We start from the raw sequence: 21,502 nt of genomic DNA, 5'->3' as shown, positions 1-21,502 counted from the left end.
TGTGTGTTCGGTAATTACAACTGTAATATTTGCGTTGACAAAGTATTTTATTGATATGACATTATATTGCTCGCCTTCTCAACAAGTTCCAAGCGAAACACCCTGTGTTCGTAAGGTTTTCCCATCGTTTCGTGTTCCATCACACGTGTTGTTATTATTGCGTAAAGTAGGAGTAGAAAAATAATAGTTTCAAAATTTTCACCAAAATTAAATCATATAACTACGGTTCGACCGATGCTGCTGCTGTTATCGCACAGCCGCCAGCACACAAGACTCTCTGAGCGTTATCTTTCGGTTAGACAAGTGTAGAAAGCGGGCGGCATTTATTAATTATGGCATCCGACAATGAATCCGACGCCGAACTCGATGAGAACTATTACACATTTCTCAATTTGCCGCGAGATGTAAGTGTATTTAAATTTATATAATGAATTAATTAAATGATTGATTATCTGTTGTTTTGAGTGCAGGCAACGCAGGAGCAAATTAACAGCGCTTACCGCAAGCAAAGCCGCATTTATCATCCGGATAAACATCAGGATCCGGAGAGCAAACAAAAGGCCGAGATGATGTTTAATCGTACGAAACGCGCCTATGAAGTGCTCTCCGATCCCCACCAGCGTGCCATCTACGATTCGGTGGGCGAGAAAGGTCTGAAAACGGAGGGCTGGGAAATTGTGCATCGAACCAAGACGCCGGCAGAGATCAGGGAAGAGTACGAGCGTTTGGCACAAGCTGCAGCCGAACGTCGTATGCAACAACGCACAAATCCTCGCGGCAACATCACGATCAATGTAAATGCTACAGAAATATTCACTCCCTACGATGAGTCCGAGATGCCGCGCGTGGAGATCGGCTCCATGAGTATTGCCCAGTCCATTGAGGCGCCCATCACGCGAAAGGATATGATTGTGATGAGCGGCAATCTGTATTCCAGCAATGGCACCGGCAACGGCGGCTTCATGATTGCCGGTCGACGACTCCTCAATAAGGGCTGGCTAGAGATTTGCCTCGGAGCCGGTAATGGCTTCCTCTTGGGACTTAAGGGTAAGCGATGTGCGCTCCAGATGCTCGCTCCATGCGGTTTATTGAGTTGTCCAGTTTTGCGAATGCATTTGCAACAGGTGGACGCACGCTTACGTCGAAGGTATCGGTGAATGGAGGGACAAACATGAATTTCCAGGAGAATGGCGTGATACCCGCCGTGTTTTCCACACTGGCTGTGCAGCTGGACAAGCACACGATTGGCAGCTTGACGCTGAATGCGGGACCACAGTCATCAATGACCACGCAAATTGATCACTCCACTGATCAACATGCGATCAGCACATCCTTTGTCCTGGGCACTCCACATATCTACTTTACTATGTCGTATACTCGCAAGATGCTAGAGAACGAGATGAAGCTGAAGTTGTCCGCCAAGTAAGCAAAATATTAACTTAGTTAAACAAAACTAATTCGTTGCCCATTTGCAGAGTGGGCACCTTTGGCTTCATGGGCGAGTATGGCGTGGAAAAGAAGGTTTCCAAATACAGCTCTTTGGTCGCCACCGTCTCCATTGGAGTGCCCTCCGGTGTTATCCTGAAGCTGAAGTGAGTTCTGGTTTAATTTACATGTTAAAACCAACTAAAGTGTTGTGTTCTTTCAGAATAATTCGGTCAAATCAATCGTATGTGTTCCCAATACATCTGAGTGATGAAATTGTGCCCGCTGCTGTATTCTATGCTTCAGTGACGCCAATAATTGCGTGGTTCTTTGTGAAGAAGGCCATCATGGATCCAATGGAAGCGGATCGCAAGAGCATTGAAGTGGAGCGCTCAAAGCGTCAGAATGAGCAGCGACTTGTTGCCAAGAAACTGGAGGCAATGGCAGCCATACATTTGATGCAGAGCACCTATAATCGGATCACAAACGAGGAGCAGGCACGCAAGGGTTTGATCATCACAAGAGCCATCTATGGTTGCTTAAGCGAAAATAGTACGCAATTTAAGCCGGAGGCATCACACGATGTAACAATTCCGATACAGTGTCTAGTCAGAGACGGCATACTACAGTTGTACGAGTCCTCAAAGGTGAGTTTCTTTCTATGAAATAATGAATCTAGTGACTAACTGGTGTTTTCCTTTTTCCCAGAGCGATTTACCTGGCTTCTTTGATCCGAGTTTAGGAGACGACAAGATCTTACGTATAGAATATACATTTAATGATGTACCTAAGACAATTAATGTAAAGGACAATGAACCAGTACGACTGCCAGGATAATCGATGAAAGCGCCCCAATTGCTAATTTGTATAAATCTTCAGTCTTGTGTTAAAATTGTTTTTATAATTCGTCGTAGTAGCCGTACAAACATACAAAATATACCTACCTATTGATATTGATAGGCAAATTTATTTTTAAAACTTGCTACGGTTTTGCGATAACGACATACTGTATATGATATGGGTCGTATTATTGCTTCAGATGCTTTTTATATGTGTCACGTCTTATCCAATAAATAAGCAATGACGGTGGGGAAAATGTTTTATTATCGCATTCAAAAGCGGCGCGCAAGGAGCAATACGCACGAGTCACCCTGTGTATAATTTCTTGATTGAAATCAGCTGATTGGTTTTGGTGCTTGCAAGGTGGGCGGACGTGGAATCGAACAACAATAAATTGGAACTTGTGTTTTTAGTTATTAGGTGAAAACGAGGGCAAATAGCAATTTATAATGCTATTTGTTAAATAGTAAACAAGACTAAAAAGGAATGATGCAATCGATGGACCATGTTCATTTACACAAAGCCGAATCTCATACGCTTTTTGGTCGGCGCAATATGTCTTCTGCTGCTGCTTAACTTCCTCTGGACTTCCGATTCGGATGGCGCAAGCAATACATCTCTCAGCAAGTTAAGGTGAGTGCACAACTGATTAGCATTCTAGCTAGCAAACTCATGTGATTAACCCTGTGTTTACAGCATACGGCGGGTGCACAAGTATGCACACATACACATACCCAAAAACAATAAAAATGACAGCGGGAGCGATAGAGAAGGCAATACAAACATCTTGCCCGCTGCTCCTTTGGCTCCCGTTGCAAAGGAGCGCGAGTTGCACTCCAATCGCAACTCGACCTCAACAACAACCAGAACTGTGATTGCGACTGCAAATGCTACTTCCATTTCACAAGACTTAAATCACCCGCATAATTACTTTCCGAATGATTATGCAAACAGCACCCAGAAGCCCGAAATGTCGTTGACACCAAACTGCACAGATCCCGATCCACGAGATGGTGAGCAGAAACCATCCTTACATACAGCATTTACTTAACTAATAACATTTACTTTTGGCAGGTGGACCCATCACGCCGAACACAACCCTCGAATCCCTTGATATTATTGAAGCAGAGCTGGGGCCTTTGCTGCGCCCAGGTGGCGCTTATCAGCCAACAGATTGCGTGGCACAGCATCATGTTGCCATCATTGTGCCGTTCCGCGATCGATACGCACATCTGTCGGTCTTCCTGCGTAACATACATCCATTCCTAATGAAACAACGGATTGCCTATCGCATCTTTATTATAGAGCAAACCAATGGCAAGCCCTTTAACCGTGCTGCCATGATGAATATCGGATACTTGGAGGCCTTAAAGCTTTATCAGTGGGACTGTTTTATATTCCACGATGTCGACCTTATACCCCTGGATGACCGCAATCTGTACAACTGTCCACGTCAGCCGCGGCACATGTCCGTTGCAATTGACTCGTTGAACTTCAAGTACGTCGAAATTATCTCTTGATCATTAGCAAATTCACATATCTATCATTGTATTTGCAGGTTGCCTTATCGATCAATATTTGGCGGAGTTTCTGCCATGACTCGACAGCATTTCCAAGCTGTTAATGGCTTTTCCAATTCGTTCTTTGGCTGGGGAGGTGAAGACGATGATATGTCCAACAGGTACACAAAACAATATTATTTTAATGCAGAGTTGAAACACTAATCTACTTTTTCTTAATGCAGATTGAAGCACGCTAACTTATTCATATCACGCTATCCGATTAATATAGCTCGCTATACAATGTTGAAGCATCTAAAGGAGAAAGCAAATCCAAAACGGTGAGTAAATAATTTAATTTACATACTATCCATATTACAACGTTTTGTTTTCCTTCTTTAGATACGAGAATCTCCAGAATGGTATCGGTAAGATTGAAATGGATGGCATCAACTCGATTAAATACGAAATCTATAGCATCAAAGAGTTTCCAACTTTTACTTGGTATTTAGCCGAGCTAAAGAACTCAGAGCGCAAGAGTTAGCCTCAAACAGAAATCAGCAAATAATGCGAAGCCACAGTAGTTTCCAATTTTTAGAAAACTACTGTCAAGAAGACAAGATTGCAATAAGAATCTCAATTCAGTGCAACGTTTTGAATATTACTTATATAATATGTACAAAAATGACAACATTACTTTTTCAAAGTAGCCTAATTATCAAAGAATAATAGACACACATATTGTGTATGTAGCATGTCCAGTCAATAATATAGAATTACACTATGTACTTTTGGTAGTACTATTAGCCCCATTGAATATTCTATGTATTCTCGATGAATATGTGGACTTTGTTGATTTTCCGTTTTTGCCCTAAATCATTTTTTTATTAACGAATCTCTTTAAATAACTAGACAAAAAATTCTACACCAATTCCTACAAGGTGAAATGTAGATATTACTTTTGTGATATACAAATTGTTATTCGAGCAAAAAAAGATAATTACACGACGAAAAGACGCAGAGAAAATACATTGAATATTCGGTAAACCGAATCTATAGCATATACCCTTGCAGAAGACGTGGTAACATTCGATTTCAAATAATACTTGGCTATCATAATATCCTTAAGCGTACATTTTAATCGAATATCAGAGAAGACAACTTTTTGAACTCTTTAGTCTATAGAATCTCATTTTTTATTTAGTGTTCCGATCCGGTCCGACCGACAACAGGTTTTTATATAACTCGTGTGCCAAGTAAAAAAGAAAGAGTATTTTGATCACCCTCTGCAAGGGTGTTTATTACCTACCATACTTTAATATACAATACCAAATGTAAAACTTATAAAAATTACATTTTACTATACCAGAATAAATCTTTTACTATATGTACCAAACTACTAAGCTGTATATTTCATTGAATGCGGGTATTGATTCATTCATTATTCATCATCCATCATGCCATCAATACTGCTATGAATACTTAAGCCCAAAACGACGACCAATTAAAAGTTTAATTTATCATTTCGTTGGTTAGATTTCGTTTTTTTTTATTATGGTTACGTTTGTGTATTAGAGAATATTTATGGCTTTGTAACGACTATTTGTTACCTTTTTACGATAAGTCTGGGTTACATTTACGAGTACGTGGCACGTTTTTTAGGGCCAATGATTAGTAACAGATAATATTCGAGAGGGGAGCGGGCCGAAAGGGGAAACACACATACTTGTATACAAATTATGGCGAGTGGGGAATTAAATTCCGTGGCTCATTTATTAGTTTGGTATGCAAAATACAGTTAAAACAATTGGCTTTCAAAATAAAAACTTAAAATTATATTGGCCTGCTGTGGGGCTTGCTTTGCTTAGGCTTTTCACTGGTCACGTTGTAATATAAATGCTTTTCAGTTTTCAGTGGGATTGAGATTGACAATAGGGGGAAAACATGTGAGAGCGTGAGCAAATCATTTCAAATTTGGAGCAAAAACTAGGTGTTAGGATAAAACTACTACCAAATCCAACAAAATTGTTAGGCAATGCCTAGTTTAGAAATAGTAATTATATATATACATACGATACGAAACGATATAACATATATATATAGTAAAACATTACATATCATATATAAAGTATATAAATCAATTTGGTCAACAAATTACAACAATAAGAGCATTCATAGAGAGAAGCGAGAACCGAAAAAAAAGTGATTAGATTAAATAGAAATATCAACGACAAGCTGTACTTAGGGGTTGGTTGGGGCAGGGCAGGAATTAGCGTTAGACCTATTAACGGCAATATTAGAATCCTATATACAAGTGTAATCGACTCGTTGCAATGCGAACTTCGCTTTCCCGATGCTCCTTTACATGATGGAGCAGGGCATGGCGCAGCAGAGGGGCAAGCACACTGGCACAACAGCTCCTCCAGACTTGGTTTTCGTCTTTGACTTGGATCCCGACTCGTACTCGTACATGCCCGAGCCCTTGGCCCAGCGACCCTGCAAGTGGAAAACTCATTAGCAGGTTGCAATTGTGAATGCGAATTAAGGTCAACTTACGCCTCCCGCAGATCCAGCGTGCATTTCCTCGCGTCTGGTGATGATGGTGTCGTGGCCAGGTGGATAGTAGACCTCCTTGCCGGCCTTGTTGACGGAGGGCACATGCTGCTGCTGAGGTGACGCGACTGCAGTCTCAATCTCGCGCTTGCGCACTGGTGTCTCAATGTCCACACGATCCACATGATCGGTCTAAAAAATAATACAAAATTGATAAGCGAAATACAGAAGTAGAACTCTATATAACGTTAGCTTACAGTGTTGAAGGACTGCATCAGATCGTCCACACGCTGTGGTGGATTGCCATTGCCAATGGGATACTCCACGCCATCCACGGGGAAGGGCGATGGGGTGCCATAGTCTGGGCCACCAGGACCGCGACGATTGTTTGTGGTATTCGAGGTGGACGAGTATTTATATGTGTAGCTGGTGGTATTTGGTGGATAACCATTGCCATTCTGTGGTTGTGGATAATTGTTGTTGGGCAGCAGCTTCAGCGGAGCCGGATGTGGAGCTTCCACTGGGTACGGACCACCACCATTGGGTGGGCCATGGATGGTATTGACTGTATTCGATGTCTCGGTCTCCTTGTAATAATAGCGATTGGTGCCGCCTGGTGGCAACTGTGGCTGTGCCGGGCTATGTGGTGATCCATAGTTGGGACTGTGGGCCGGACTATGTGGATAACGCGGCTCCGATACAATGTTGTTCACATTATCGGTCTTGTGTATGTTGTAGACAATGGTGCGGCTGCTGTTGGGTGGTCCACCATTTGGAGGACTTCCTGCTGGTCCCAATTGACGCGGCTGTGGACTCAAGCCACGTGTGGTGGTCTCCTTGTGCTCGCGAATCTCGTACGATTGATTGGTGACCAGTGGACGATCGTTGGGTTTGTTAAGGGTCGAGTAGCTCTCGGTGTTGTAGACAACCGTTTGGGGAATATGCGATGGCGACAACTGTGAGTAGTTCTGGCTGCTGGTGTTCGTGTTGTGCGTTTCGTGATGCTTGTAGCTGAGCGTGTTGTTGTTGCGATTGATCGTGCTGGTGGTGCTGCCGGGTGCATTTGGTGGGATCTCATAGGTGTAAGTGCGCACAGTGGTGGTCACCTTAGTGCCGGGTGCAGGCAGAATGCCATCGCTCAAAGCTATATCCTGCAGCTCTTTGTCAATGTTCACGTTGCTGGTCAAGGTCTGTGTGGTGTTCACTGTTGGCACCAGCTCGACATTGTTGTTGATCGTGCGATTGCTCTCATAAATCTTGGTTCTGCTCGAATAGTCGCCATTCGGTGAATGGGCTGCAAAATAAAAATTAATTAATTTAAGGTTACAACAATGAAAAGATAATCTTACCCAGCGTGTAAGGCTTCTCCTTGTTGAGGTACTCGTCACGCTTTAAGGTGTCCTGAAAGCTGGAGTACTTGGCCGTCGACTGCAGGGTGCTGTAGTCACTGGGATTAAAGGTTTCCACATCATCGTTGAAGGGCTGCTGCCCGCCAGAATGCTTTGTTGTCTTGATCACACGCGTTGTCTTGGTGACAGTGCCAGAAGGATCAGTGCGTTCACTATACAAATTTATAGAATTAGTCAATGAATAGTAGTTAATTCACAGCGCACTTACAGTGTTCTATAGCTGGTGCCAGTGGGCAGCGAGTCACGCTCTCTGTTGGTAATCTGACGCTCCTGCTTCAGGTCCTCCAGCAGAGCATCCAACTGATCAATGTTCTGATCGGGTGTCTTGCTCTGATACGATGCATTATTGTCGCTTGAGCTTGAGTATTGATACGATGACTTCTTGTATGCATAATTCTTGTCGTTCTATTCAAATAGCAAAACAATAACGCCATCAATGTAAGGCTACTAAAAATGATTACTAATTTTACTTACACGTCCGTTCCATTTCGATGGAGTGTCTCTCATCGAGGATGAGTAATTTTCCGAGCTGCTCGAGTACTGCATTTCCAATTAATGTTTTCTGCTGCAAAATGACATCAAGCGAAAATATGGAAATTATTTCAATGTAAAATATGAGTGAGTCGTATTCTCATTCAGATTCTTATTTGTACATTAAGCGAGCTGGCTGTTCTGTGGGTGTAAAAGCAAGCGTAAACGACTTCACACTGACAGGTTGATTCAACGTCGTCGTCGTCGTTTATAAGAATTTTAAGCATTTTTTGTATACATTACACCCACGACGAGACTGCGAGAGACTTTTCAATATGTACAAAAATGGTGAGTTGTTTTCTAGAACAACGATCCCAATTCCATGGTGATATTTTTGGCGCATTAATGGAGCTTAACTCATCTGAAGTGGGCAACACTTGGAGTGATTATCTGTCAATGGACCTAAAAAACGAAGAGTTCCCCTCCGATGCGTAAATACGCTGTAGTTTCTAATCGATTACCAAACATTTACTATATTAGGTAGAAGAATTTTTTCAAAATGGAATTTTCACAAAATTTAAAAATACATTCATCTCTAAATATCGAAACAAAAATGAAATTTCATGTGGCCACAGTTCGTATACGTGTTATTGTTAATTACCAATTTGCGCATGACATTTAATTTGTTTAATTGCAGCTCGCTTGGGGGCACATGCAAATTGTTTAAACAACCATATTGTATTATTATTATCGGGACTACGTCAGCTTTTGTTGTTCAATAACAAACATACATTTATCTGTCGGAACAAATCTCCCAACTTGAAACACGAGGTATACGAAAATAAAAAATGATAATGACATTGATTTTCAGAACGGATATAAGTTAAAACAAAAACACAAAATACTTGTAATTTCAATGTCAAACTGGTTTTCACTTTTAACGTGTCCTTTAACGTGTTCCTTTTTTGTCTGCCAAAAAAAATCGCATTCAGAGAAACCTGTATCTTCGTTTATTTGCCTTAAATTCTGTCTGGGTCTGAGTCGTATTTTATTTTTTTTTATTTTTTTTTGATTTAGCCGATAACCTTGAGTGAGATTTTCAATGAATGACTTTGTATAAGGTGGATGGAAGACTGAGTGAGTGAGAGATAGAGAGTGAGAATGACAGATGCAAAACACACAAGGATAGCCAAAATAATGACATCATTCTACAGAGAGTCGTAAACCGAACATTTTTAACTCAACTTGTCGCACAACAAAACAGTAAACAGTATATGGAAATAAATCACATTGACTAAAGGTGACGCGTCAGATCAAAATTGAAATGAAGCTCCTTGAGACTGCGAGAGACATGATCGCAATAATCTGCAATTCGCTCATATTCGTATTCCGTCGCCATATGGTCAATAGTTTAGCTAATAAAGAAGCTCACGTAAGCAGTATAATACATATACATATATATGTATAGACGATTATATAGTAGACGCACATAAAACATCATAATATAAATAAAAGGCTGCGTCTAATTGACGCCTGATCTGTGATCACACACAGCACGTTTTTCAGTGGCGCTTTGAGGTGAATTTATTTTCTTAGAACACTAACAACAAAGCACGCAACTACACAACAACAAGAGCACGCTGAGAGCACAAGTTGGAGCATTTAGCTGCGTGTGTGTGTGTGTGTGTGTGTGTGCTAACATGTATCTTTGTATGCATGCGTGTGTTTTTGTTTTTGCATACAATTCAAAATGATCTCATATAATCGGAACGAGAGACAACAAAAGTGGGAACATGTTGCTGTTACTCTTGCTGTTTGTGTCTGGCATTAGAGTGGGAGGAGGGGGCGGTGGTTCGGCTCGCAGAATGCTTGCGGCAGAAATACGTAGGCAAACATAAAATAAACAAAATAGCGAACGAACAACAAGTTTGAAATAACCGAAATGAGTAAAGCAAAGCAAGGTGTTGTTGCTGTTGCTGAAATAGCCGAAAATCAAATTGAAAACGTAGGCGAAAAAAGGCGTACAACTCGCACACACATACGCACATAACTCTTGCAAATGTGTGTGTGTGTGTGCAAGTTCTAGCGCCTGATTGTGTGTGTTTGTTGGGTTGCCAATTTGTGTGGCGCTGATGACGCTGCCTTCTTTGTTGTTGTTGTTGTTCTCGCCTCCTCTGCCACCTACGCAGTCAGCGCACAGTTCAATCGAGTCAGCAATATATTGAAAGCAGCATAAATAAGCAACACAGACACCGTTTGAACTTGGCTAATTTAAATTGACTCAAAATAAGCTAATGTAAAAGATTGGTCGTTATAATTATTGTTGTTCGCTTTTTGATTTAAATTTCAATTTACCAGCGAAATACTAGAAAGAAAGAGAAAGACAGGGAGCGTGGCAAAAGAATGGCTGCTTCGCAGGCAAATAATGTTTTCGTCGCCTTTTTGTTCATTGCGATGCTTTTGCCAACAAGAGTTGTGTCTGTTGTATGTGTGTGTGTATGAAAACAAATAATTCTAAAAATAGTTCACTGCCACTGTTCTTTTGGCTTTCAATACTGCTGTTTGTTGTTGCTCTTGATACGAAATTGAAAAAAAAACCCAAAAATACAAAATAAAACGAGTGCGCTTCTCCTCCTCCAAATTTTGTACATGATTCATCGCAACCCAACGTAATGCATATAAAAATACATGAAGAGGATGCGATGCGGATACAAAAAAGCAATGCGTATTTTTATTGATCACAAATTGAATTTCTCTTTGCTTGTAGAGTGCGCATACACACAATTACATGTTACAATAGATACAGCTACATTATACACACATACAGACATATGTATATACATCACGTATACGTAGGGAAAAACTGAAACTCGTTTCTACTTTGTGCGTTTGTCGCCGTCATCAGTTTGTTTTCTAAGCTCGTCTGACAGTTCAATAGATAGCTAGATTCCGTTGATACACGCACACATTGACGCTTACTTGCACATCCACTACTACATATGCATTCAAATTATAAATTCACAAAACACTCACTGTGCACTTTTCCAAAACCCAAAATGAATGGTTGCAGACTTTTGCCTCGGTCTTGTTGTTGTTGCTGACAGCGGCGTCGACAGCGAGTTCAGTGTTCAGCCAAAAGATATATTGCTACAATGCGCGGGCGCGTTAGTCTTAGAAATTCGTTTTGTATATGTAAGTGTGTGTGCTTTTTAGTTGTTAGTAGATGTATTCGTGAGACGACTACTACAAAACGTAACGGTAACGGAACAGCTTTGCTTTCAATACGCGTACGCGCGTCGCTGGTTTGTGCAGTACTGACTGAGGCATCAATTTTGCACTTGCTGTGAGCAGAGCAGCGCAGAGATCGAGTCGGATCCACAATGGACTGACCTGCAGGTTATACTAGACGTTTGCTGCTCACTTGCTCTCGCACTCTCTCGCTCTCAATCTAGCTGCGCATACGTCACTGCATTGTTTAGCAACAAAACGTAACAAATCAAATTCAATTTGTAAAAGTTATATTTGAAAAGTTTTAGAAATATACTTGTTTACATTTTAAATGTATTGCATTGCATTTTCAATTACCATTTTAATTTAATAATGAAGAACCAACTTCAATACTTAAAACCTCACTCAGTAAGCCAAAATACATGCGAATTTCTAACTCAAATATTTGAGTTTGTGACGTCATGCGCACTATACTCAAAGTCAAACGACAAATACGATCAGACCTGTTGCGCTCACATTTTAGAATTCGCTCAGCAAAGCATCCAATTGGCGCTGTCAAAGATCTGCTCAACAAAAGCTTATTTTTTGCGTTGTAGTCTGTACAAATCAAACACACACACACATGGGGAGCTTTTGGCTTGGCGGCTAAATTGTAAATAAAGTGAGTGCTTTTGTATTTGCATTTTGCTCCCGACAAAAAAGTCAAGTGTATTTTATTTATTCATTCATATTATTATTAGCGGTGTCCATGGATTTCGTAATAGATCAGAGTTTGTTATTATTAATAAATGTTGTATGTATATGTAGTTTAGCATTTCCTTTTACAAAAAACGGTAACTTAGTTCACTCATAAATTGCGTTGTAACTTGAGAGCTCTCCCGCAGCAAGCACGAAAACATTGGCTGTGCTCAATAAGAAATACATATGTATAAAGAAAAAAAGGAATCTAATCCTTGGCGGGCACCTCAATGACACGTGGCTTATCGATGATGCGTGCCGTTTTGTTACCCTTTTCCACAATGCCAATGATCCAGGCCTGGTATCCCTCCTGTTTCTCAATGTCCTTGCAATAGGCAGCCGCCTGTTCGCGTGGCAAGCAGATGAGCAATCCACCCGACGTTTCAGCGGAATGTCCTTGCAGCAGCTGGAACATGTTGCCGCATGCCTTGGCTACAGCGGCCATCTTGGCAATCACGGGAAGATTGTGTATAACAAAGGACACGTCCTTCTTCTGATGGGCGGCCAGAGTCTGGGCATGACCCAGAAGACCAAAGCCGGTGATATCCGTAGCACCATGGGCATTGTACTTGTGCATTAGTCGGGCGGCTACGCGATTCAAACGCGACATGGAGCTCATGGCACGGTGATAAGCCTTGCGCACATCCTCCTCGGAGACGACGAGCTTAATGCGATTCCAGCGCTCTGGCTGATCGATCCACTGATGCGCATTTACGGCTACTTGGGTGCCCAGTGGCTTGGTCAGCACCAACACGTCGCCGACCACAGCGTTATCGGGCACAATGTACTCATTGGGTTGGCAAATAGTGGAAGCGACGCCGCCAATGGTGCACCAGGGATTGACAACGCTCTGTCCGCCAGTGACGGTAGTACCCGCCTCCAAAGCGGAGTCTTTAAAGCCACGCATTATCAGTGGAATCACCACATCGCGCTCCTTCTCTGTCATCTTGGTGCTGACTGCAAGCAACATTAGCATATTGTCACAATCAGTGACACCCATCGCATACAAATCACTAAGCACATTGGCGCACGCAATTTTGCCCATCATGTAGGGATCATCGACGATGGGATAGAAGAAGTCGGTGGTCTGGACCAGGCACAAGCCGCCATGGCGCAGCGGAATGACGGCACAATCGAGTCCGATGCCAATGCGGGGAATGGCCACGTTAAGGAACTGAGCCTCCTGATCCTGAGCAGAGTAATCCTGCTGCAGTGCTGACACCAGTTTGGAAAGCACCTCTTGCGGCACTTTGCAGCCACGTCCCTTCAAGTCGGCGAAACGTGTCAGGCGGAAAGATGCGTCCAGATCGTGGGCGGTGGGATCAAAGGGGCGACGCAGCTCAGCATCGCCACCACCATGTAGCTCGAGATGAGCAGCATTCAAAACATCTGCAGCGTAACTCATTGTTGTATTTTATGCTATAAGCCTGTGGATGAAATGTTATTGGAAGATTAGTTGATAAGTTCCAACTAGAATTACGCACTTTTTGCCGCCAATAAAACGGGCGGCAGCAAATAACTCGCGTTCTCCCTAGACACAAATACATGCGCAAACAGACGTGTATGTACACGGATTTTTAGAGCAAAGTAGTGTATGTGTGAGTAGCGCGAGCTGCGATTGGCTATTCGTACGATGGCGGCTGAATCGGGCGAAGTCAGTATTTCTCCCCGTCGTCAAAGAACAAAACGTGAACAATGTCCACTTTCTTCAATTTACAAAATCCTAATTTTGGATTGTTTTACAAGTGCACAGTTTGCTATTGCGTTTTATAGCGCAATATTACTTACGTTAGATGTTCACAACAAAGACAAATTGCTTAATAACCGGGCAAAAATTTTTTATTTAGCGCGTTGATTTTGCTTTTGCACTGCTGTCGCTGTCTGAATATGGTTGCATGTGCTGTATATCGATGTTCGAACTATCGTTTTGACAACTTAAGCGCTGCCAACTGCTTTCAAAAATGATTGCGCGTTGCAGTTTCTTGTTTTCGTTATTAAAATAAATATTTACAATTTGCAAAGTAAAATTAATTTAAATTTGCATATAACAATGAGTGAAAATTGGCGCACATTTATAAATTTATTATGTGCACGAATAATTAAAATTCAGCATATAAACAAAGTCAGTTGAAGCGAGCGAACAGTTGCGAAGCAGAGTTAAAGAGAAGCGGAACCTGTTGCGCGAGCGCAGCTTAAAAAAAGTAAAAGTGACGAAAGAAACAGTTAATAATGATGTGTTAACTCTTATTCATACGAATAAAATGGGTTAATTCTGGATATTTTCGTTTGCAGCTTGCTCGCTAATGTGTTACAGTTAATCGGTACTCGACAAATCAAGAGACTCAAGCAACAAACTCGCTCTTGCCATGGCTAAAACAATTCGCTGACGACACCACAACAATACCAATATACAAACAAAGAAATAACAAGTTAATAAGTTGACCATGATTCAGCTACGCCTGCGCATACTTGTTCTCTGCGTGCTGCAGTTATTCGCTTTGGTCCGGTCTGAATACGTTTACGGCGAACCCGAATATAAATGTCCCAAGAAGTAAGTTCCTACCCTGCAGTTCTGAGCGCTAGTTCGTTGCTGGTGAAATAAGCAATTACCAGGAGCCAGTTACTACTTACAAAGTGGCGTCCGCTATGCGTTTTATACCCGCTACCCATAGGGTAGAAGGGTATTATAACTTTGTGCCGGCAGGAAATGTATGTAACAGGTAGAAGGAGGCATCTCCGACCCTATAAAGTATATATATTCTTGATCAGCGTCAACAGCCGAGACGATATAGCCATGTCCGTCTGTCCGTCTGTGTGTCTGTCCGTATGAACACCTAGATCTCAGAGACTATAAGAGATAGAGCTATAATTTTCGACAGCATTTGTTATGTTTGCACGCAGATCAAGTTTGTTTCAAATTTTTGCCACGCCCACTTCCGCCCCCGCAAATCAAAAAAATCGAATAACAAGCGTAATTTTGAAGCTAGAGTTGTGAATTTTGGTATATACTATAATTACTATAGTAGTTATGATCCCTGAAAATTTGGTTGCGATCAGATAAAAATTGTGGATGTTATTAAAGAAATACTTTTGTATGGGCAAAAACGCCTACTTACTAGGGCCCTTAGTTGCTTTGACCGACAATCTGGTACATTGTGCCGTCTATGGTATATTTTGAATGGTGTGCTGTATCGATATACCAAACATACAATTTGGTATATTTTTAGTATTTTTTTAGTATTTTCGGTATATTTTGAAAATAATACCGCAATATTTTGCCCTTATTAAAAATGGGTAGCGGGTATCTCACAGTCGAGCACACTCGACTGTAACTTTCTTACTTGTTTAATTTCCGTTTTTGTATGAAATGTCCGCAAATAGGGTCTATCGCCACCGCCTCGATTACCCACGAACTAGTGAAATAGGGTCTTTAAAGAAACTACTTACATTAGGCCCCATGGAACGGCCGGTAAAATAAGTGCTTACATAGGACCCCATTGAAGGGTCGGTAAAATAAGTGCTTACATCGGACCCCATGGAGGGGTCGGCCATTATAAATTTAAAAAAAGTTACAATTACAATTACAGTTTTTGTTTAATTTTATTTTTTCTTTATTTTAATAAGTCGGATACTTTTATTACTTTAAGGCACCTTGAGTTTTAAAATATCGTTTTTTGGAGCTGCAAGGCCTTTCTCAACTGGTTCTCAGTTATTGAATCTGGAAATAAAAAGGATTCAAAAAGTTTTAATAGATTGAAGTGGATAATGATTATTAAATAATTATCTTTTAAAATACTCACCAAAGAAATTGTCTTCTTTTTTAAGGTCCGCATTCCCCGCATTTCCATAACGTAGATTTTCTGTCATAATTTCCACTTCCTCTTCCTTAGGCACATTGTCGCTTTCCACTGCAGTGCACTGTATAACTACATATACATTATGCTAACTGCTTGACGTTCTTTTATTATCTGTTTATTTAATATTTACACATTAAACATATAATACATACATAAATTATTTTTTAAGTAACTCACCTAATAATTGATCGCGGATCCGCTTTGCACTTCTAAACTCAAATGCTTGCAAAAATTTCATCAGCCAGCAAACACAGCTGCGTTTGATCAAAAGAGTAGCACAAAATAAAACAAAGACGCGTAAACAAACAGCGATATAAAGCATAATCGAAGTTTTGTCTTTAAACTTGTGTATGCTTTTTCCACAAAATAACAAAAACAAAAGCAATGCTTGGTTATGCTTTAATGCGCATATATTTATTAACTAGGTGGTTCGACGTTCGATTACTATAGGGTTAATCTAGTAAGTACCCAGGTAGTGATCGACGAGGTAAGCAGTGCTTACTAAGCACTTATCCAGGGCCAATCGCAAACTCGAGTCGACTCTAGGTGGTTCGACGTTCGATTACTATAGGGTTAATCTAGGTAGTGATCGACGAGGTAAGCACTTATCCAGGGCCAATCGCAAACTCCCCAATTGTGTTTCGTGTCATGCCAAGACCGAGACTGCAAGAATTTTCTGTAGATCGTTAGATGACTCGTCTTGTAGAATGCTTCTTGCATTGAGTCTGGTGTCGCGCCCTCTTAGCGCAACGCGAAATTTCCCTAACGCCTACTTTTCTCGAACAGAATTTATACTCGACGTTTCTTGTATAAAATCAGTTCCGCATATACGGCAAACTGAAATGATAAATTCTTTTCGCATCTTGTGTCTACACAAGACGGGACTGGAAGAAAACTTGTATATTGTCTACGAATAAAACACAATCGGGTCGAGTCGACTAGGTGGTTCGACGTTCGATTACTATAGGGTCACTTTAGTAAGTACCATGGCCAATCGACACCTCCAGTTCTACAGGGTAACTACCATATACTCTTAGCTATTAGAATTAATTGCAATTATATTTAATTGCATTCGTAACAGCACTCCCTTTTTTTACACTAAATAAAAGTACCATTAGCTGCTATATACAATTAAGATATTAAATATTATCTAGAATATCCAATTATGGAAATTAACGTGTAAACTCGCTTTTCGGATTATTTGTTAGTTTTGTAAGTTTTGGCTTAACAGAAAAATTGTACATTTTATACTATCAATATTTCATAATTTAATGAATTTTGTTGTTGTGCAGACCTCAGATCTTGTACCCCTGCCTGTGCACCAAGGGCAGTGACGATGGACTCTTCGTGCGTTGTGAAAACACCAATTTGGCCACTTTATCAGTGGCCCTGCAGAACTTGGCATCGCTGGAGATGCCCATTGAAGAGTTGACCATCTACAAGGGGCACTTTGGTAAGCTGTTTTAATAATTGAATAATTGGAGAATGCTAATTTTTATCGTTTATTATAGTGCGTCTTTTTGGACCGCTCTTTGCTCATGTAAAGGCGCGTGTTTTAATCATTGAGGAGACACCGCTTGCAACCATCGATGACTATGTGTTTTATGGCATGAATAATACTTTAGAGCGACTCCACTTGATTCACACAAATCTGAGTCACATTGGTCCGCTGGGCTTTGGCGTAAGTAATGATGTCACGTCTAAAATGTATCATATGTTAAGCAATCAAAAAACTTTTACAGATCCTGGGCAAAACTAGCCAAATTGTCATTGAAGGACATGCTTTCGAACAACTACCAAAGGATCTCTTTTTGGGACAAGAGATTACTAATAAATTAGAAATTATGCGACTCACAAATGGACGTCTAAGTGATTTGCCCGTGGAAACATTTCAACCTTTGCGCAAACTAAAAACCTTGGACTTGCATGGCAATCAACTGGAGAACCTTAAACGCAATCAATTTAAGAATCTACGCGAATTGGAAGTACTGGATATTAGTCACAATAAAATCAAGAAATTGGAGGCGCAGCACATCTCCGATCTAACCAAGTTGGGCTGGTGCAATGTTTCGCATAATGCGCTCAACGAATTGAGTCGAGGAACTTTTGCCAGAAATTCAGTACTTAAAGTGTTGCATCTTTCGCACAACAACATTGGAAAATTGGATGCAAATAGTTTTCGTGGCATGCGTTTTTTGCGTCGCCTTTTCCTTAGCGATAATATCATCAAAGAAGTGGGACGTGGCACCTTTGGATCTGTGGCACGCATCGGCACAATTGACTTGGCACGCAATAAGCTGCAGAAGATTGAGTATCAGATGTTTACGCAAATGAACTACGTTGAGGTAGGTGAAGAACTTCTTTCAAAATCTGAAGTTTATGATTAATTTGAATTGTTCTTATGTAGCTGCTGGACTTGGCCGAGAACAACATTACTAAAATAGAGAAGAACTCGTTCAAAGACATTTATCAAGCAGTCATTAATGTGTCGCACAATGCTCTGGAACTAATTGAAACGGGCGCCTTTGAAAACTGTGTTAATATTACAGTTCTTGATCTATCGCACAATCGATTAAGCAACTTTTCGCGTCGCAGCTTCGACGAAACGACATTTGCCACCGAGTTTCAGCTTAGCTTTAATAGCTTGACTAATTTGGCACATGTAAGATTACTGTTTATACATTTGCTATTGATATTAATGATTTGCATTTAATAGGTTCCCCTGCAAAACATGTCTGGTCTGCGCGTGTTGAATGCATCCCACAATAGCATCAGCGAGATACCCAAGAACTGCTTTCCCAAGCTATACGAATTGCACACAATTGATGTATCGCATAACAACATCTCGTCTATATTCAACGGTGTCTTTCAGACTCTATTTTCACTGCGTTCACTAAACCTGGCTCACAATAGCATGGAAGAGATTAAGTCCTCAACATTTGGCACATTGCCAACGCTGCTGGAGATGGATCTCAGTTACAATAAGCTAGTCTCCATAGTGCGTGGCTCTCTGGCCAAGCTGACGAGCATGCGGGAGCTACATCTGAATAATAATCAATTGGAGAAACTGTTTCAATTGCCCATTTCGTTGAATGAGCTGTATTTGAGTCACAACAACATCAGTTCCATACCAGCAGGCACTTGGCCTGTTATGAATTCCCTAATTTACTTGGATTTGAGCCATAATCAGATTGGCGATAGCTTAGATGCACAAAGCTTTGTTGGATTGCTGGTGGTGCAGCGTCTACTGCTGCAGAATAACGGCATTACTCAGCCACCAATGGAAGCAGTTGCTGTCATGTCTACGCTGCAATATCTCTATCTGGAAGTAGGTTTTAGTCTTTAAAGTACTCTATCATATTTAAATATTCTGTCTATTTTTAGAACAACAATATCAGCGTGCTGGAGAAGGGTGCGTTCGGGAAGCTGCCCGTTCTGTTTGAGCTCAATCTTTACAACAATCAAGTGCAAGACATAAGGTAAACATTAGCCACATCAATCTGTTTACCAGCTAATTATTTAATTTGTTTATAGCAAACGCGCATTCGAGGGACTTTTGCAGCTGCTCACGCTCAATTTGTCGTCGAATGGCATACAACAGCTGCCAAATGATATATTCATTGGATTACCCTCGCTGCGCACGCTGGACTTGTCCCACAATTTTCTCTCCAAATTGGACAATAAAACAAATGGTGTGCTGGATGATTTGCTCAGTTTGGAGAGGCTAAATTTGAGCCACAATCGCATTAGCTTTGTGACAAAGAAAACATTTCCATCGCATCAGTATATACCGTACAATCTGAAGTATCTGGACTTGAGTTACAATCAAATGCCGGTGCTAACTTATGACATAACCTTTGGCACTAAGAAGCTGGTTCAGTTGAATCTGTCGCACAATCAAATCAATGAGCTGCGACGCGGTGTTGTCTCCAATTTTACATCTCTGCAGCTGCTGGACTTGTCCAACAACGAGCTGGCAAATCTGATGTCTGAGGAGCATATCTTTGATTTGCCCAAGAACTTGAGCAGCTTGATTGTGTCGAATAATCAAATCTACCATATGCCCTTTGCCAATCTCGAGAAGACGCAGTCATTGAAATATGTTGATTTAAGAAACAACAGTCTGGAGGACATTCCCGCATCGTTGGTTGGCAGCATGCGGAATGGCAGTCAAGTGCTGTTCTCTCAAAATCCACTGTATTGCGGCTGCAATCTGAGACCCTTGAAGCACTACATGCTGCAGCAGACGACGCCTAGAGAGGATTGGCAAAACGTTGTTTGCCGTACACCAACTCTAACGAGGGATCAGCATTTGCTGCAGGTGGATGATGAGCATTTGAATTGCCTGGAAGATGAAAAGGAACTTTATGCGGGCAGCGACTATGAGCAGCTGACTGACGTACGCTTCCGTGAGGTGAAAACGTAAGTTGAGCAACACCTTTTAGATCGACGTATACGTAATTTTTTCTACTTTTGTTTGTAGCACCAAGGTAGGCAATCTAACACTCAGCTGGTTTGTCTCTGGCATCGGCGACGTGGCCGACTTTAATGTGTACGTGCGAAGTGGCAGGAACGAGTTGCTGCATCAGGCGGATTATGCCTACAACCAGCGAACAGCCCAGATTGCCATTTCAGAGCTGGAGCAGCATGGAGAGGAGAAGTTGCGTGGTGCCGAGATCTGCATTGTGTCGCGTAATAGCGATGGCAAAATACGACGTTGGTTTGCCGGCCAGTGTCAAGCGTTGCCATCCCTCAAGTTGCCCAGGACTTTTTTCTTTGGCAATTTTAATGTGAGAGGATCGGGGAGTGTCACAAAGTCACCGTTTACCTGTGTTCTATATTTAGCTTTAACATTGTTTGTTGCCTTTATTCATTAAATATATAAAGTCACAGAAGAATGGACGCCTTGTGTGTTTACTGGCAGCACGCACAGTAAGGACACGCGCCGCTCTGACCTTACTACATGCCACACACAGTTGCCAACAGTTGAAGTTGAACATGTGCGCGCCGCCCTGCGCACATGTATTTGTTTACTTGGTCGCCGTTGCCGCCATCACTTTGATTGTATGTGTTGGTTGCTTGGGAGGGGGGTGAGGTGGGGCCGGAGGTCGGGCAGGTCGTCGTTTGTTGAGCACAATTGAGAATATGTTAAAGCCCTACCAGCTGATGCGCTCGAACTTTCATTCACAGCGAAAACACAAAGGAACAAGGAGGCAACTCAACCACTGCCATTTCGTTGTCTCTCGTTTGGCGTTCGGCTCGCTTCGGCTGTTTGTTGTTCTTGCACGAGCAAACGTCACAGAATGACGATAACGTCGGCAAAGGCAACGGCAACAGCAACAGCAACGACAGCGACAACAACGAAGACGATTACGTTGATGACAGCAGCTACACTCAGAGAGCGCAGCAAGGACTTTGAGCAAAGGCGAAAGCTTGCCAAACAAATGCGCACTCGCATGATAGTGTGCTCAACTTGGTGAGT

The 21,502-nt window shown here is 41.6% G+C and overlaps 5 protein-coding genes and 1 long non-coding RNA gene across 8 annotated transcripts; 4 read left to right on the top strand and 2 right to left on the bottom strand.

The window, feature by feature from the left end:
• The first annotated feature begins 135 nt into the window (after window positions 1–135).
• LOC133845325 (dnaJ homolog subfamily C member 11) lies at window positions 136–2,394 on the top strand. Of its 2 annotated transcripts, XM_062279757.1 has the most exons (6): window positions 136–404; window positions 471–1,047; window positions 1,125–1,422; window positions 1,476–1,592; window positions 1,649–2,072; window positions 2,134–2,394. In XM_062279757.1, exons 1-6 carry the CDS (start codon window positions 333–335, stop codon window positions 2,260–2,262), a joined length of 1,617 nt encoding a protein of 538 aa, XP_062135741.1. In that variant the 5' UTR covers window positions 136–332; the 3' UTR covers window positions 2,263–2,394. The 2 variants fall into 2 exon arrangements, with proteins under 2 accessions (XP_062135741.1, XP_062135742.1); XM_062279758.1 differs by lacking the exon at window positions 136–404 and having other exon boundaries at window positions 907–1,047; window positions 1,102–1,422.
• A 213-nt stretch (window positions 2,395–2,607) lies between these two features.
• Window positions 2,608–5,163, top strand: LOC133845326 (beta-1,4-N-acetylgalactosaminyltransferase bre-4). Its single transcript, XM_062279759.1, has 6 exons — window positions 2,608–2,898; window positions 2,962–3,278; window positions 3,340–3,763; window positions 3,824–3,946; window positions 4,010–4,105; window positions 4,167–5,163. The coding sequence occupies exons 1-6, from the start codon at window positions 2,771–2,773 to the stop codon at window positions 4,306–4,308; spliced, it is 1,230 nt and encodes a 409-aa protein (XP_062135743.1). The 5' UTR covers window positions 2,608–2,770; the 3' UTR covers window positions 4,309–5,163.
• LOC133845324 (mucin-5AC) lies at window positions 4,477–11,515 on the bottom strand. The gene is made up of 7 exons (XM_062279756.1): window positions 11,231–11,515; window positions 8,201–8,291; window positions 7,935–8,131; window positions 7,667–7,878; window positions 6,575–7,611; window positions 6,321–6,509; window positions 4,477–6,260 (listed from the first exon to the last, which is right to left on the bottom strand). Exons 2-7 carry the CDS (start codon window positions 8,270–8,272, stop codon window positions 6,126–6,128), a joined length of 1,842 nt encoding a protein of 613 aa, XP_062135740.1. The 5' UTR covers window positions 8,273–8,291; window positions 11,231–11,515; the 3' UTR covers window positions 4,477–6,125.
• Window positions 8,369–9,233, top strand: LOC133845327 (uncharacterized). The gene is made up of 3 exons (XR_009894736.1): window positions 8,369–8,545; window positions 8,738–8,831; window positions 8,895–9,233. It is a non-coding gene; the product is annotated as an uncharacterized LOC133845327 (long non-coding RNA).
• A 579-nt stretch (window positions 11,516–12,094) lies between the features above and the next one.
• LOC133844339 (inactive selenide, water dikinase-like protein) lies at window positions 12,095–14,107 on the bottom strand. Its single transcript, XM_062278282.1, has 2 exons — window positions 13,952–14,107; window positions 12,095–13,590 (listed from the first exon to the last, which is right to left on the bottom strand). Exon 2 carries the CDS (start codon window positions 13,566–13,568, stop codon window positions 12,372–12,374), a length of 1,197 nt encoding a protein of 398 aa, XP_062134266.1. The 5' UTR covers window positions 13,569–13,590; window positions 13,952–14,107; the 3' UTR covers window positions 12,095–12,371.
• A 115-nt stretch (window positions 14,108–14,222) lies between these two features.
• On the top strand, window positions 14,223–20,918 carry LOC133844338 (toll-like receptor 3). Of its 2 annotated transcripts, none has more exons than XM_062278280.1 (10): window positions 14,223–14,364; window positions 14,456–14,714; window positions 17,313–17,473; window positions 17,532–17,701; window positions 17,763–18,365; window positions 18,428–18,682; window positions 18,737–19,348; window positions 19,405–19,499; window positions 19,555–20,442; window positions 20,504–20,918. In XM_062278280.1, exons 2-10 carry the CDS (start codon window positions 14,608–14,610, stop codon window positions 20,895–20,897), a joined length of 3,285 nt encoding a protein of 1,094 aa, XP_062134264.1. In that variant the 5' UTR covers window positions 14,223–14,364; window positions 14,456–14,607; the 3' UTR covers window positions 20,898–20,918. The 2 variants fall into 2 exon arrangements, with proteins under 2 accessions (XP_062134264.1, XP_062134265.1); XM_062278281.1 differs by having other exon boundaries at window positions 14,352–14,370.
• Window positions 20,919–21,502: the final 584 nt, after the last annotated feature.

Source organism: Drosophila sulfurigaster, chromosome 3, assembly GCF_023558435.1.
Source record: "Drosophila sulfurigaster albostrigata strain 15112-1811.04 chromosome 3, ASM2355843v2, whole genome shotgun sequence".
In the NCBI taxonomy this organism is placed as follows: Eukaryota; Metazoa; Arthropoda; class Insecta; order Diptera; family Drosophilidae; genus Drosophila; species Drosophila sulfurigaster.
Note: the sequence above shows the minus strand (reverse complement) of the source record. Positions and strands in the feature narration are given on the sequence as shown.